Here is a 17,002-nt window from a genome sequence, read left to right on the forward strand (position 1 = left end):
AGGGGGAGGGGAGAGACCTTGGTAGCATGCAGGGGCCTTTCATCATCCGGAGGTATTTTGAGTTGGGGGGCAGGGAGGCGGGCACTGTGAGAACAGGGAGGGGGTCGAGCGAGGTCTGCTCCAAGAGGGGACAAAAAAATAAACAAGACGCATGGGGAGCAGCAGCCTTCGATGTGACAGCTGGCCATGCAGTGAATAATTAGGGGAGAGAGAGGGGAGGTGCTGGGGAACAGATGGCCGTGAAGCAGGGGGCGGGGCAGCAGAACCCTTTGAAGTGGCCTGGCGGCCGTTAAAGGAGAAATGCTGCTGCCAGGGGGAAGGCTTGTGCATGAGAGCAGGTCACGTGATTGTGATTCACGTGAACTGTCCAAAATCCTCTGGGGCCTGAAGTTTGGTTTAGCTGCATTAGGGCTCTTTTCCTATTCCTGCGGAATAGGAAAGGGGCGAGCCCTAAAAAGGTGTGCACTACCACATTTCTGAGGTAACTTCCTGATTGGGACACATTACCAGAAAACACAAGTCCAAGAACATCATATTCCTCAACTGCCTTCACGTCTGCCAAATCAGCTCATGAAACATGTTTCTGAATCAAGATCAACCCACCTACCTGTAACCACTACCGAATCCCATGTTCAAAATCACTTACACAGTGTACACTATCAAGTTTTGAACCAGTGTGTTCCTGCGGTTTCACTCTTTAGCCTCCTCGTAGACTTTATTAGCACTTAAAGCCGTTCATATGAACACAATACAGCATTTTTGTTCATAATGTTACTATGTAAAAAGTTAAAAACTTTCAAAAATAATCTTCCAAATAAAACATTAAATAAAGTTACAAACCACATCATTAAAAAGCAGCATGATCACAAGACATCTGAAAGACCAATATTTTTTATCAAAAGGACCAACCAAGTCAAACCACCCCAACATTATAAGAAGCAATGACATCATGAAATTCTTATCACATGAGAGTGGACCAAGAAATGTACAGCTACGAAAATGGCATCTCCGCACCCTAAATTCCCAACTATCCCATTACAAGTCGTACAACGAACTTATAGACTAGGTGTATAAAGATTTTTGCCACCTACTACAGGCTCTTTTTATAACAAAAATATATGCGATATGTGGGCACGGTCTTGCAGTCAAATATGTTTGCACAATATTTGGCTAAGAATCAACCCAATGTTCAGACTTAACAAGTGCAATTATTTACAAGACCAAAAATATGTTCTCTCTAATAAATTGCATCATCTAGTGTTATCCATCAATGGAAAATGGCGGATAATGCAGCGATTGTGCACCATTGAAAAATCTGTACACATAATCTCTAGAGTGTGGACTGCACCTTTAATTAAACCCTCAAACTGTTATGAAAAGAGAGAGAAATATTTATACACAGTGATGTGGCTACTTCTAGATAAATTAGCCTCAAGATACACACATTAGTGGTTTCAAGAAAGGCTTGCTAGCAGGTCCACTTTTTCCAAGTTTCGATGCTTTGTACACTATTTTATGTTTATACTCTGATGTCATAGAATTATTAAAAATCTTGTGTTCTTTTATATAAACAAAGTTTGCAAGCGCTATAACACACTGTAAAATTTGTAATAGTTTCAATAAATACGACTAGGGAGCAGAGCCCTATATCAGGTTTGCTAGTGTAGACAACTTTACGAGTGGATTTTGGTGAGAAGCCATGTTTAGACATTTCCACGGAAGAAGCAGCGAAGGTTGTATGTTATCCAGTTGTTTGGATTAAGAGATATTTTGACTCTCAGGCGGGAGACGGAAAGCAGTCCATCTCCACAGGATATGTTCTCTGCTTGCGTTTGCAATCACAGGATGTGTGGGAAGGGTTCTTTGGAAAAAGGCTAAGCTGTATTCACAATTTGGCACACATCATTGAATCCTTGATACAACACATATAGCATATTACTTCTGTAATGCTTTGTTTGCTTTTGCGGTGAGTACATTTTTCAAACAAACCATTTGTTCTGCTAAGCCCGCTGTGGCTCTATCAACGAGTAGTAAAGCAAAACTCTAAAATAAACAAAACAAATAGAAATGGAGGAAAACATGGCGGCAGTCGGCTGATCTGCCGCAGCGCTCCATGACTGTGCTCCCGACTCAAGCGGCTTTTGCCCGTTGAAGCAGGGTGACTTCTCTAGTTTTCAGCCTCTGTGAGGGGATGTTGGCTTCATTTGAGGAGTAAGAGGTGGTGAGCTCCGCCATAACCCGCCGTAACCCGCCCGAGTGAAGTTTGGGCTTACCAGGCACTTCGGCGTTTTCGGCTGCCTCTGTGTGCGGGTGGTGTGCGGACTGACTTTTTTTTTGGTTCTTGCTTGCTTCTGGGAGGTGGAGTGTTTGGGTGCCCCCGCGGGCGGAGCGGACGGAGTGGACCCGATGCTGTTCTGTTTTTGTGCAAGAAATACAGGGACTTCATCCTTAACAAGGCAAAGTCTTTTTTTTTTAACTCCGTATGCCTGATTTAATCAGCGGAGTCTTAGGCTCCGCCTGCCATCAGTCCAGCATTGCTCGCTTGTTTCCTGCCCTGCTCCGGACTTCACAGGGGCTGTGATTTTGGTCATCGGCCGCCCTGGAGCTGAGAAGGGGGAGGAAGGCACATAGCCTTGTGCAAGCCCCTGGAGGTAGAGCTCACGGTGAGATACAGCACAACGAGGTACGGGTAAAAAAACCTTTATCATTTGTAATTGTGGACGGGGATGGTGGAGCAGTTTATGTAGATAGCGGCAAGGAGGAGGAGGAGATTGACAATTTACAGACTAATTCACAGCCCAAGTCTATTTCTCCATCTCTGCACCCCCAGCAGTTTCAGGTATCGCAACCTACCCTGCATCAATCTAAAGCAAAGGACAAACGAGGGAGGAAGAAGAAGGAGGCCCCTGCGATTAAGGAGCGAGTCAGAGACCCAGAACATTTGGAGGTGGAAAAGGGAAAGCCCTCATCTTATTTATCTAACGAGGTGAAGGCGAAGAAGCTGAGCTTATCTAAACCCGCAAGGAATCTTAAAGCGGTTCTGGGAGTGGGGTCAAAAATAACCCCTTCTCTTCGTTCCTATTTTAAAGCCATCCCACAGGTGTTGGATCTTGTAGAGGATAGGGCAATGTCGGTTACAGCTCCAACCTCTTCCGCTACCTCTCTTTCTTTTGAGCAGAGCATCATCAGCGTTGAGGGCTCTCTAGTCCCCGTTTCGTCTTTAAGTGCAGAGAAAGTAGTTTTACTGCAAGATGTACCTGTATCGGCACACATGGGGGGTCAGAAGGGGCTAATGTGCAAGATGATCCACAACGGCTCCTACGGGGGTCACCTACTATCCCTCGAGCTCAGCTGTTACGCCTCCTCAGATTGGTGTCTCGGGGGTCTCATTGGAAGCAATGATTTCCTCCTTGTCACTTGACATAAGAAAGGGGTTTGATGAATCTTCGGCAAACCTACTGGAAATCAGGAACTACTGTGAATCCCTGGATAGTAAAATCGACGGTCTCACTTTAAGAACAGGACAACTGGAAGAGACAGTAGCTGTGCTATCTTTGCATCTGGATCAGGCTAAAGAGGACATCACTAAACACCATAGGATGGATAATGATTTGGCTAACAGGATGGAAACTTTGGAAAATAATGCAAGGCGGAGTAACATCTGAGTTCTTAATGTTCCAGAGAGCTCAGAGGGATCGGACATTAAGCAATTTGTTATTCATCTCCTGAAGGAGTCTCTGAGCCTAGACCAATCCGTGGAAGCTCTAGCTCTTGACATTCAGTACATCCATAGGGACCCTTTTAGGCGTAATCCCGAAAGGTCAAAACCACGTAAAATATTAGTGAATTTTCACACCTATTCACTTAAAGAACATATCCTCAACCTGGCTTTGAAACAAAAATCTCTGGTGGGGGAAGGTTACACCTTTCAAATAAGATCAGATCTCTCAAGGGTCACGTTGGAAAAGCAGTGGGAGTTCGTGAGGCGTCTAGATGCCTTTAGGGGTTTAGATGCTACAGCACAGCTGAGGTTCCCAGCCGCCCTTAGAGTTATGCATAATAATAAGACGTTTAATCTGAGATCATTACAGGCAGCTGTCAAATTGTTGTTACAGATTGGCAACAAGGGCGCCTCGAGATAAGAAATTGAAATAAATAAAAGAATATGATGACACATACTTTCAGGAAAAAAGGGATATTATAAAAAAGAAAAAAAACACATTTAAAAGGAAAGGGGAAGAAGAAAAGATGAGGTGAAGAAAGGGGAAGATAAGGGGAAAAAAAGAGGTATGAAAGTTACAATTCTTTTAGTATGTTTAGATGCAAAATAAGATATAATGCTGCCCCCAGTATTATCTTACCCTTTTTTTTTCTTGGCCTTCAACTTTGTGGGAGATAAGGGAGTATATCAAGGATCCAACCTAAAGTATATTTGTCACCAAGCTATATACTGAGAGTTATGGGCAGAGTAGTTTCTTGCGGGAGCACGGGGAGTGGTGCTATCTATGGGCTTGTTCCGGTTAGATATAGCAAGTGTTTTCCAAGGGATGGGTGGGGGGTGGAGGGGGGTTACGGGGGAAGGAGGAGAGGAGGGGAGGGTGGAGGGTGAAAAATAAAAAAAATCCTCATTTTCCATCTGTATAATGTTTGATTTCCTAACTTAGTAATCTGGTTTGTGATAGTATTTTCCCAGGTAGTGTATAAATTGGTGATATTCCTTGTGCAGGGGCCTCTAGCTAGGGTCTGGGACATAATATATGGGGTGTTTTAAGGTTATCTCCTGGAATGTAAACGGCCTGCGCACCAAACCTAGGGCAATAAAAATCCTGCAGTATTTGCGGGATTCAGATGCTCAGGCCGTTATACTTCAGGAGACCCATTTGGCGCACACTGAATCCCTCGCATTAGTAAAGGAGAATAGATGGATCGACTTTGCAGTATCCGCATCACAAAATATGAACATCAGAGGGGTGTCTATTATTTTTTAAAAACAACTTAAAGCTAGGTCAATCACTCAGTTGGTGGACCCAGGTGGCAGATGGGCCATCACTACAGTTATTATCTCGGGTAAACAGTTCACCTTTGTTGGGTACTATGGGCCTAATATTGATGACCCCTCTTCTTTAGAGTCCATAGTGGCACATCTTCTGGATTTCCCTGAGCCAATCATTTGGGCGAGGGATTTTAATATAGTTTTGGACGCTTATTTAGACAAATCACCAAGCAGTCGTTCTCTTGTCCTTTCTAAATCTAGGACTTCACTACTTAATTCAATGAAGCAATACGGATACGTGGACATATGGAGAGTAAGGTCAGGACAGCAACAAGGTATTACTTTTAGGAATTATAAATACCATCATCAGTCCAGAATAGATTTTGTTCTGATTAGTCAAAGACTGATTGATTCTGTTAAAGATATAAGGTATCTCCCTCTTCATCTGTCCGATCACTCTGCAATATTCATGGAGCTTGAGGGGTCTCCTACTATTTCTACCAGAGGATGGTAATTTGATTGATCGCTCATTTCACATCCTGATGATGTTTCCTTTCTTAGGGGTGAAGCTCAAACTTTCATGAATATAAACATTGGCTCAGCAGCATTGGGTGTGGTATGGGACTCTTTTAAAGCTTTATTGAGGGGGCTTATAACAGACAAAGTATCTTTCCGTCTAAAGCAATATAAGGAGGAAGTTGTGTCTATTGAGGCAGACTTTGCTAGGGTACAATCAGATATTGATACTAACGTAACTTCTAGTGATGCAGTCTTGAAACCACTCCAAGATAAGTTGCTTTCCCTTAAAGTGCAGGGTTCTGTTTTGGGCAAAAGAGTTCAGCAGAGATGGGAGGCCAGCAAGTTAGCTCACTTTCAGTATGGGGAAGGACCTGGGAATCTGTTTGGCTTGGAAGGCGAAAACAGACCAGGCCCGCAACAATATCGTTTCAATAACAGCGAGCAATATTATAATCTCTTCGCATGAAGGCATAAGATCGGCCTTTAGAGAGTTTTTTCAGGAGATATACCATGAGGAAAAGAACATCTCTCCAGAAAAAGTTAAAGATTGGTTGAGTAGAATTTCCCTCCCGGCTCTTTCTGTTGAGCAGAGTATTCTCCTGGACTGTGAGATCTCTGAGGAAGAGGTTAGGTCAGCCATCCGAAATAGCAAGAAAGGAAAAGCGGCCGGGCCCGATGGGCTTCCAGCAGAAATTTTTAAGTTATTAGAACATGAAATAGTACCATCTCTTACTATATTATTTAACCAAATTTTGAGGGATGGCCAGCTTCCCCCTGAATCTTGGAACAGCGCTTCCATTACCCTGATTCTGAAACCTGGTAAGCCAGCCTCCTCCTGTGGGTCTTATAGACCAATATCGATCTTAAAAGTAGATTACAAGATCTTTACTACTGTTTTGGCAAGGAGGCTGGCTGCAGGTTGCTCCTAATGTCTTACACCAAGATCAGAAAGGGTTTGTAAAGGCGCGCCAGCTTTTTGAACCAACATATGATTTAATTGGCGCTATAGACATAGCTATAGCTGAGTCTCTCCCTCTGGTTGCCATAACGTTGGATGCCACCAAGGCCTTCAACAGGGTAAATTTGAACTACCTGTCGGAGGCCTTGGCTAAGTTCAACGTTGGGGGTGGATTTCGGCGAGCCATTAACCTTTTATATCAGAACCCTACTGCTCGGGTACTGGTTAATGGATTATTATCAGACCCCTAAAATATTTCCAGGGGGACGAGACAGGGCTGTCCACTCTCCCCTCTCCTGTTCGATCTATACATCAAGCACCTCGCTCAATACTTGAGGGATGATATGAGCATTAAGTCCTTTTCTTATAGGGGTTGGGAGAGGAAGGTTGCCCTTTATGCGGATGATTTACTCATCTTTTCGTCAGAGGCACAAACCGCAATCCCAGCAGTATTGGAAGTAGCACAACAATTTGGGGAAGTATCTGGGTACGAAGTGAATGCATCAAAAACTGAGGTATTGATTTGGAACGATGACCACTGTGAAATCAATATACAGCCAGGAACATATATGCGCTATATGGGGGTAAATATAACGAAGGATATAAACTAGTTAGTAGGTTCCAATTTCTCAGCAGTAGCAAAGGTATGTCGCCAGCTAATGCGATCCTGGGCCAGACTACCGTTATCCCTGTTAGGCAGAGTAAACTTGGTCAAAATGACCATTTTACACAAAATTTCTTTTTTATTTAATACCATTCCTCTTTATTTTGATTCCTCCCTAATAGCTAAATCGCAGGCGGACATCACTTCCTTTGTTTGGAATAAGCACCTTCCAAGGATTGCCTAGAAGAAACTTAGGAGGCGTAGGGAGAAGGGTGGGCTGGCTGCTCCTGATCTACCGATATATGCTTGGGCGTTCCAGATCTCCCGTGCCCGAATGCTTCTAAAGGTGCCTGTAGATTGTGTAGTTGGTTCTTTACTCTCAGCTTTACTTAATGGGGAAGGTTTAGCCAGTCAGGTTTTTTGTTTAAATTCGGCAACCAAATTATTTTTAAGAAGATCAAAATGAAGATTCTGCAGGGCTTTGCAAAGACTTGGGCAAAATTAATGGTTACTATAAAAATCTGTTACTATGGTAGTATGGCGCCCCTTTGGAGTCTTCCAGATTTGCCCACTTGTTCTGCTCAAACTCAATGGCTCTGTGTTCCTGACTTTCGGAGATGCAGTGTGAAATCTTTGAGATCACCGCTGTTAAAGGTGGACATGTCTGAGGAGACTAGATGTGTATAGAGCACAGATCCCCAACAGAATGATGACGAAATACCAGTAGCTCGCATGCTGCCACTGAGACTGAGTGGCTTGCACATGATAATTGACTGTTAGCAGGCTTGAGAATATGCAGCTTCCCACCTGATAAGGCAGCTATTTAAAAGCACTAAGCGAGTTTCTGGGAAGGCTCGAATGCGGACAGTGCAGGATGATCCAGCCTACACTCTTTTGAAAAATTCTTCACTTCATTTTCTACTTTCTTTGTTGCCTCTCCTTTCTTCTCTTTTTTTATCTTGCTTTCATCTCTTTCTCTCCTTTCATAGTTTCTTTGATCTCCTCTCTTTCTTCCTTCCCCTCTTACATTCTCCTTTTCGCTTTATTTTTTTAACAATAATTAATTCTTTGCCTGTTTCTTTCTTCCTTCCTTTTTTGTTGTACATTATTTATCAGTTTCTTTCTTTCTTTTTTATTTTACACTAGCTATTTGTCTCTGTTCGGTTTTCTCATTTCTTCCTCTAAGTTCCTTTCATTATTCCCTTCTTTTTCCATTCTTACTTTTTTCTTTCTTCCTTCATTCTTTTTTTCTCTACTTTTTTCAATGCCTTTTTTCTCTTTTCTAATTTGTTCTTTCTCTCATCATTTTTCGTTCCTTCCCTCTTTTGTGATTTAACCCCTCTAACTTCCTTTTTGTCCTAGCCCGGTCTTTAATCCTTTCTTGCTATATTTCTTTATCTTCTTCTTTCCTTCTCTACCTCCTTTCTTTCAATATTATCCTCTTTCTCGGTCTTCACTTTTACTCCTCCTCCAGTTATTCATTCTTTCACTTTCTTTTTTTGTTATATTTACTCATTGTACTTTATCCTTTTACATTCTACTTTCTTCCACCACTACTGTCTTTTTCTCCATGTCTCTTCTTTCTGTTTAGTCTATTTTTCTACTGTTTCTTCCCCTTTTGTTTTTCTCATTTTCCCTCGCCGTACTTTCCATTATTTCTCTTTTTCTACTTCTATCTTTCTTATCCCTTTCACTGTTGGGCTGTTCCCTTTTAAAATGTCATCTTAATTTATATTTCTTCATTTGTCTCTTTGCGTCCTTTGCTTCGTTCTCTGTTTATTTTTTCCTCTTTCGTTTTCTTCTTGTTCTTTCTTTCCCTGTCTTTGTCTGCTTCATTCTTACTTTCTTCTTTTTCTTTCTTTCTCTCTTAGCTTTTTCTTGGTCATTTTTCCATTCTTTCCTTTCCTAGTTTTTATCTCTCTCTCTTCCAACCCTCTCCTTTTCCTCTCACATTTTCAGTCTCTCTTGCTCACACTATTTCTCCATTTCACTGTCTCAAGAGAAAAGGGACAAAAAACTGATCCATTCGGACCCCAAATGTAAACCTTTTGTGACACGTCTTCAGTGCTATTAAGGATATAATGATATTAATGATATATATGCGCACTGTAGCAGGACTAGGTACTTTAGAGGCAATGTAAGTTATTGGGCCTCTGTGTATATTTATCAAATCCCTTATTACGCAGTAGCTCACAATGGTATTCAATAGTCAGACTTAGCTCTCACTATAGAAATGGTTGAAAACCCCTGGTATGGAGGGCTCTCTCGATATACTGTTTTTTACAACATCCCTCAGTGGGTGGAATCTAGTTTGGGCTTTTTGAAAGAAAAGGTACTTGGGCAGACAGATAGGTCCTTATTCGCAAACGTATTTTTATCAGAAATAGAATTATGCACTGGAAGGCTGAGGCTGAGGGGTCGCAAAAGTAGTCTGAGGACTGGATTTGTTGAGCGGTCCAGTAGTCTTTTTTAAAACCAATTCCTTTCTACATGATTATAATAAAAATGATCTCCAGATGAATTCACATGAGTACAGAGTATAGTAAAGTCAGAGTGAATGTGTCTTTGAGATCCTTAATTAGGATATTTATGCAGAATTTTTTTGATGTCTTAATCACAGGCCATGTGAATTATAATCAACTTCCGGAAGACTGCATCCATCCATTTTAAGTCCTTAAGTCCTTCAGAAAATGGAGTAACCATTTTTAACACTGAAATATGTTCAAGTAAGCCCACATGAGATATAGATTCATACTCGTAACTGTATAGTGACATTTTTGGCAAGGTGGAATTGTTCTTTTGAAATTCTTCTAATGATGTTTGTCATCATGCAAATGTCTATATCTATGCATGTGGTTTATCTATTAATAAAAATAATTGTTAATTAAATTATATTTTGTTAGCTGGTGTATGAAAGTCTTTTTTGCACAGTACTATGCAGCAGTTTAGAATGGTTGTATGTTGAATCTTTTGTTGTTTTGTTGCTTTACACATATACTCCTTCCTCTCCAAGTAGCCAGAGTCCTAGGGGTACGGTTCAGCACCGTGGTCTCTAACTAGATCTAGGTCCATAAGTGCTCAGAAGTAGGAACATATTCCAACTTCCAAAACACTCTCGAATTTTGTTTCCGGCCTACGGCTGAATGAATGGAAGGCACCATATTAAAGATGTGGTGTACCGCAAACGTTGCCCACCATTTACACATCACGAATACTTAAACCACACAGTATGAAAGTGCACTTAGCACATGTTTCATGTAAGGTGTAACAAACTAATGCAAGTGTTGCACTTGACGGATTAGAGAATTTATGTGTTTTACCATAACTTAGTGTGATAATTAAACTATGCTCATTTAATAGATCAGGTACTCATCATAGAGATGAAAGGTGATGTTCCTAATGTGTGTGCAAATTCACGTGAAAAACATTTATTTATTCGAAAACTAATTAGAAACCATCCTTACCTATATAGAATGTGATTTTGTTTGAAACAAAAGTTTATTTAATAGATGCATTAATATTTCATATATTTGATTTAAAGAAGTTCTTTGCCTTACTTACAGCCAATAATTTTAAAGGCTTACTGAATGTTTTATGTAATGTGAACCCTAATGCTTCAGAAACGTATATTCCTTTGTGTTTAAATGTGCAAAAAGCAGTTTTAACGTGCACCATTGGGGTAATGTTTAAATTGTCATATGTAGGCCTTTATTTAACCATTAGGCCAAAAGCTGATTTAACCTTTCTGCTATCTTAACATTTTCTTGCAAGTATTCACATGTATTGTTGGTTGTAAAATAGATAAATTACTGTACTAGAGATACAGACATGACCCTGAGCAGAAGACCTTGACCTTGACAAAGAACATGGGAACCAGAGACCTATTGAGTAAATGTTGGCATCTGATGTGTACGTAAGAAACTGATGTTATTCCCATTTCTAGTATGGCAGTTTGATACCTGAGAACGGGACTGAAACAAAGGACCTCTGATGATGTGTGCAAAGGGGGTGTTACCCAGTGAACATTACATGTTCCAATGTAGGGTTCAAACCATTAAACTTCAGAACCCCATTTTCCAGAGATGCTGTAGGAAGTTTCTTTCGAACTTTCTTCACTCTTTAGAGGTTTCGACCTCAACACCTATTTGATCAGTTCTTATGTGTGGCTTAGGCTAACACTTTTCTCTTGACCCATAGAAGACTCTTGACCGAGGTTCTGAAATGCCGACACATTCTAAACGTAATTTTGTTTGCTTGATTCTAATTTTCTTTAAGGAATTCACAATATTTTAGACTCATTACATTAATAGTACAATCCTCTTTGTCAGGATGTTAATTGCTGTGAATATAGATTTACCTATGCATAGAGAACACAATTTGTGACTTTTCTTTGAGCACCAACTGCTTTTGGTACTATTTTGCATTACAGTGACAAATGAGTTATACTGCTACCTGAATTGTGATTGATGTTAACGCTAACTCTCATCACCTCTAAGTTGGAGAGAAAGGTCAGTTGGAGGACCAATGGTAAGCAAGGGGCCCAGAAAACGTGATCTCAGATGAAAAGGTTCTACCTCCAAGTCTGGCTGAAAACATCTGGGAAAGCCATCAACAATATTAATTGTTTAGTCTTGCCCCAACTAATTAAGTTAACATTGAAATATAAATTCAATCCACAATATTCATTGTTTAGCCTTGCCCCAACTAATTAACATTGAAAAATACATTTTCACAGAACGAGGTAAAAGTGAAACAAAAGTACTATTTACTATTGGAAAATACCATTGTTATTTCATCCTAGGCAATATTGAGAATTCTCTCTCTCTCTCTCTGAAACACTGTATGGAAAACCAGGAATATAAGATGCTGTCTTCTGAGACGGAGATTTAAAATGGAAAGCTATGTTACGAGAAGTATAAATAATATAAAATTCCAAATCCTTCTGAGGGATTCTGCACGTTTGTAGTGGGATCAATGTTTTTGACACCACCAAAAAAAGGAAAGTTAAGTTTTGAGTATACATATTTGTGCATTTTGATCGTCTCAAGAGCAAAATGAATAAAATATGGTCGGCGATACTGGCATAAGAAGATAATGTACAGGTTTTATATTTGCAATGTCTAGAAAAATAACATACCGACGTGAATACTTTCCTTTCCTAAATCACAGTTTTATATGGCACATTATGGTCACTGTAACATATCTGTTTAGGATTCATGGGAAGCAAACGCTGTGACTTACCAAAAATGGCTATAAGCAGAGGAAGCACACACAGGAGCCAAGAAAAATATTTTGGTTATCTTTGCAAGCATGACAGCTCTGTGAAACTTACCCTGAGAAACCCAACAAAAGCATCAAACTGTGCTTCCAAAGGAGCTCCGTCCACAGGCAAAGGCAGCCGATGATACCTGCCAAAAAGCAGAGAAAACTGGTTGACTCTTTACGACCACTTCCCTATATAGGTACATTTCTACAAAGCGTTCTATAAAAATACCTAACTGTATTGATGCTAAAATGCATGACTATATTTGAGACAAATGCTCTGAGAAAATAGGACATGAAGGTCGTTCTTGCAGTTTGGGACAGGACGAACTACTATGCTGTAGGCTACACAGCAGAGGAAATGGACGCTGTTAAAGGCTTGGGAAAGCATAGCTTAACTACACCTTAACAAAGTCAATTTCCTATACAGCCCAATACATAACTTCAAATTCCCTCAAATCTAGCTGCTACCTACTCCCAAGCTCCTCGTCCATCATGTATTCGCCTAATCCTCACCACCTCTGGTCATCTCTCACTCCGCACTCCTCACCCTCCTTTTCTGTGCTCTCAGAAGCCTCAGCGGGTGCCCTGTGGTGACTGGCATTGCCACAGGTTGCACTGCATCATAGGCTCCTTTAATTCTTTGCTCCTGCTGACCAACAGTTGAGAGATGGCAGTACATTGTTCATATTTTGCCAGTACAGCAACTTAGTCATTCATTTGCTCCTTTACTCAGTGACTTACAACTTCCTCTTCACCTTTTTATGTGCTTTTGGGCACCTAAGGTTTTCGTTCTTGTGTATTTATTTTCCATCAATCCCAGAGAAAAGTGTTCATATCTCTCACTCTTCTTTTGGTCCCCAGCGTAGTGACAGAATACTGAGAACCAATAAAAAGACTGCATTCTACACCTCTTGGGAATACTAGGGAAATGTGATATAGGCTAAAACAAGTAAATTGCACTGTGCTGTGCTGTACTCAGGCCCACAAAAATGTCAATGGTCTCTAACACACACCGAAAAGAATTCTTTAAGATGGTTCGACGAGGACACATTAAGTTCTCTGAGTTTATACACTCATAGGAATTTGTGTCGCTGTTCAATGTGACAACTTTGATGTTCTTTTTTCTAGATTCTTGCCTTACATAATAAAAAAGTTTCCTGTCATGATTAAATACTAGGGCTCATACGGGTTTCCCTTTAAAATAGGTAGTGAATATTTTATCCATATGACTAAATATTGGCAGCTAGGAAGCTCAGTCACTGCACCACCTAATGTAATCACAGGTTTAGTACTACATCAATATTGCCCACCTTAAATGACCAGCTACCAGAGAGTCATAAATTAAACATTTTAGAAACACAACAAATGAGAGGCAAAATGAGAAACATGAAGTCCAATCCAAAGTTCCTTCTGAAGTACGCAACAAGTCTGTTTGTACTCAATTGTTCCTTTATTTATTTTCTTTCATCTTAAGGACAGAACAAACATACGCAGCCAACACGCTAGGCCCAAGCATGGGCTTCTTCAGGGCAGTATTTTTGTAGCTGTAGAACTACTGTTGATAAGTGACAATGTCCTACTGGAGTCATACGTCATTCATGCCACACTAATTAAGTACAAATGGAAGCTTTAAAAATTTGTAAAGCTAGGTTGTCCTGAGAATCATAGTTCCAACAGATTCCCAGGTAGGCCTATAATGTCAGGCTGTGGTTCTTTACTAGAACCATTAGGACGATACATTAATATATTCATTAAAGATGAGGTCACACACTAGAAACGTACGTTCAGGATAGCATGTATATGATGAATTTGATGGAGGACATGAGTTTTGACCCTACCAATGAGATACTGGTGACACTTTACATCACATCTTTGTGTACTAATAAACCATAACATTACAGTATTCTAATCACTGAACAGGTTCTTGAGGCACGCCCTAGACCCATGACAGTTCCAACAGAATTCATTATAGAGCTATTAAGAATCGAATTGAACAGAAATTACATCAAATATGGTGAATCCTATTACCAACAGAGTGTTGGCTCTCATATGGATGCAGTATTTGCTTCAAATCTAGCTAATATCCATGTGGATACCTTCGAACCTTAGTTTGTACTTGTAGATTCTACCCCCTTCCTTTCTTCTATAAGATGTTGGAAGAGGTACATCAATGATATTTTTATAGTTTGGAGCAATTCGGATTCCAGATTAAGGGGATTTGTCTTATACCTCAATAAAACATAGCCACACTTGAGGTTCACTGCCAGTTGGGACAGGAGGCATATCCCATTTCTATACTTGTTGATTAAATATGATGACGGGATACTCATTACGTCTCTGTACAGGAAACCCACTGACAGGAAAACTTTGCTGTCATACCTTAGCTTTTAATCCTTGGACCCTAAGAGATGGCCTACCATATGGCCAATGTTTAAGATTGCGGCGCAACTGTACTCTAAAAGCAGATTATGTTAGAGACGCTGTCATACTATCAAAGAGATTACAGGAGAGGGGCTACCCCCGTAGACTGGTGATAATTGCACTTAAGAGAGCCTGGTATTGTAACATAGAGGAAATACTACAGATCAAGCCACATGAGAATGTTCAACAAATAGAATGTGCGACTACCTTTTGCCCTCACACCAATAAAATCATTCCATCAATGAGGAATTGCTGGCATGTCATTAAGAATAATACCCTTGCATTAGAAATTTTATGGTTTTCCTTTAAAACAGGCAAGAATCAATGTTTATATTGTATCTGGTGTCCTTATGATTTATATAGGTCAAACTACTCAACAGGTGAAAGTGCGGCTTGAACAGCAGAGAAGTAGGACCCGGTGTGGAGTGACCACTGCAACCTTGGTTTCACACTTTCTCGATGCTAGTCACTCTGCCAATGACCTGGCAAGCAGATACCTATAAGAGAAGCGGCGGCCGGCACAGGTATTGGGTGGGGGGAGCTGACAGACGACTGAATAGGTATAATTAAATAAATAAATCATAGCTATTCCATTGTCTGTCGGCTTCCCCATGCCACACCCTGCCCGTCTTACGACGCTTAACTGAGCTGGCCGCCGCTGTTTAAGAGGAGGTAGCATTCTGCTGAATTTGCACAGATTGGAATGCAAATGGATTGTATTATATGACTCGATTGAAAAAGGCTTGAACACAAACAAGGAGTAGAGCAGACTTGCATCTCTGCTTCAAGGATAAAATGGGATTAGATGGATGCATCTTACTGGAATCTGAGAGGGACTTTTTGCATCTGGGCTCAAATAACTTAAGTTGATAGGGACCTACATATGGACTCTCTACATTCAGAAGTGTTTGTTCTTTTATATATTATATTGTGTTTATCTTATTTTTTGGTCTAACATATTGTATGGTCTGAATTGGGTTGGACAGATTGATAGGAATATAAAAAAAATCCCCCACCCCCTTTTCCTTGATTATTCCTACTCAAAACACATTGAATAGAGGTGGTTGTTATCTAGTGCAATTTGAGAGGTTTCCTTGTATCCATGTGTCAATGATGCCTATGCTATTAAGAGGGTGCTAGGACCTTCTTTATTTGGTTTCTCTCAGTATTTATTGTTTAAGTGTATCTTGTTTGATGTCGTGGTTGACGGATTAAAGCTGGGCTAATAGACATTGACAATCCCTCCTCTCTCTTTGACATACGCTCTACTATTGAGAGCATCTCATCTTGGAACAACGCGTTCCAATCCTCGCTTTCTTGCAGCTATTTCTGCTGCTTCCTTATGTGCGCATGCACACTACTAAAAGATTCAGACAGGTACGCTCGGCGGCTTCACTACCTCTGCATTGAGAGAAGTATTCTTGCTCGGCAGCTTGGAACCTTGCTGTCCATGCTGATGCTTCCTTGCACTCAGGGTAAGAGATTTTTGATTCTTGTGGGCTATGAGACACTTTTTTTTTTAAACTTTATTTATTATGTTTTTCAATGTTCATATCCAGCACAGTAAATACAGCAAGGTACCAGCTTAGAACTTACACGCTCTCATTTACGAGTAATCTACTGAATAAGTTTAACAATCGGTAAGACGCAAAACATTAATAAGGATAGAGGAGGTCTGTATCTGCCCTCGCTTACCCACTGTGCTCTTACACATTTGTAAAAAATAAAGGAACCTCGTCAAACTTTATGGGGCACCCCAACCCACCCCCCCACCCTTCCTCAGTTCCTCTGTCTCCCCACAGTTCCCCTCCCCACCCCCTTTTCGCTGCCGGGTCTGGGTTTTTTTTTGGATGACTTCTGTTTACCTACTCTTGGTCAGAAAGAAAAATTAAAAGGCATGAGATAGGGTCTAAGCCATCTACTTCCTATAGTGGGTCATCATGTGTCGTGCTGCCCTGGGACTTAGCCTCTCCCCGCCCGAGTCTCCCAATTCTGAGAAAGTTTGAGTCGAAGGGGCATCCAAACCCACCAGCTCCTGGAACATCACCCCCCCAAGCTGTTAGGACCTGAGGTAGCTTCCCATCTCTCATGTGTTCCACTTCTGCCAGCGCCCATTCCTTCAGATCTCCTCTCCATTTCTGTAGCGTCGGACCCTGAGGGGACAGCCAATGAATCGCAATTCGGCGCCGGGCTGTAACCGGGCCTGGTATCAGGAACCGTCTGCTCACCTTTCGCTTGGGGT

The 17,002-nt window shown here is 41.0% G+C and overlaps 1 protein-coding gene across 2 annotated transcripts in view; it reads right to left on the reverse strand.

Annotated features, from left to right (window-relative positions):
- Positions 1–17,002, reverse strand: part of PALD1 (phosphatase domain containing paladin 1) — a 1,202,673-nt gene that overhangs the window by 590,586 nt on the left and 595,085 nt on the right. For both annotated transcript variants that reach the window (XM_086922256.1, XM_086922257.1), the window contains exon 7: positions 12,407–12,482. In XM_086922256.1, coding sequence (XP_086778382.1) covers positions 12,407–12,482 — 76 coding nt within the window. The remainder of the gene's footprint in view (positions 1–12,406; positions 12,483–17,002) is intronic.

This window comes from Lissotriton vulgaris, chromosome 5 (assembly GCF_964263255.1).
Source record: "Lissotriton vulgaris chromosome 5, aLisVul1.2, whole genome shotgun sequence".
Classification (NCBI taxonomy): Eukaryota; Metazoa; Chordata; class Amphibia; order Caudata; family Salamandridae; genus Lissotriton; species Lissotriton vulgaris.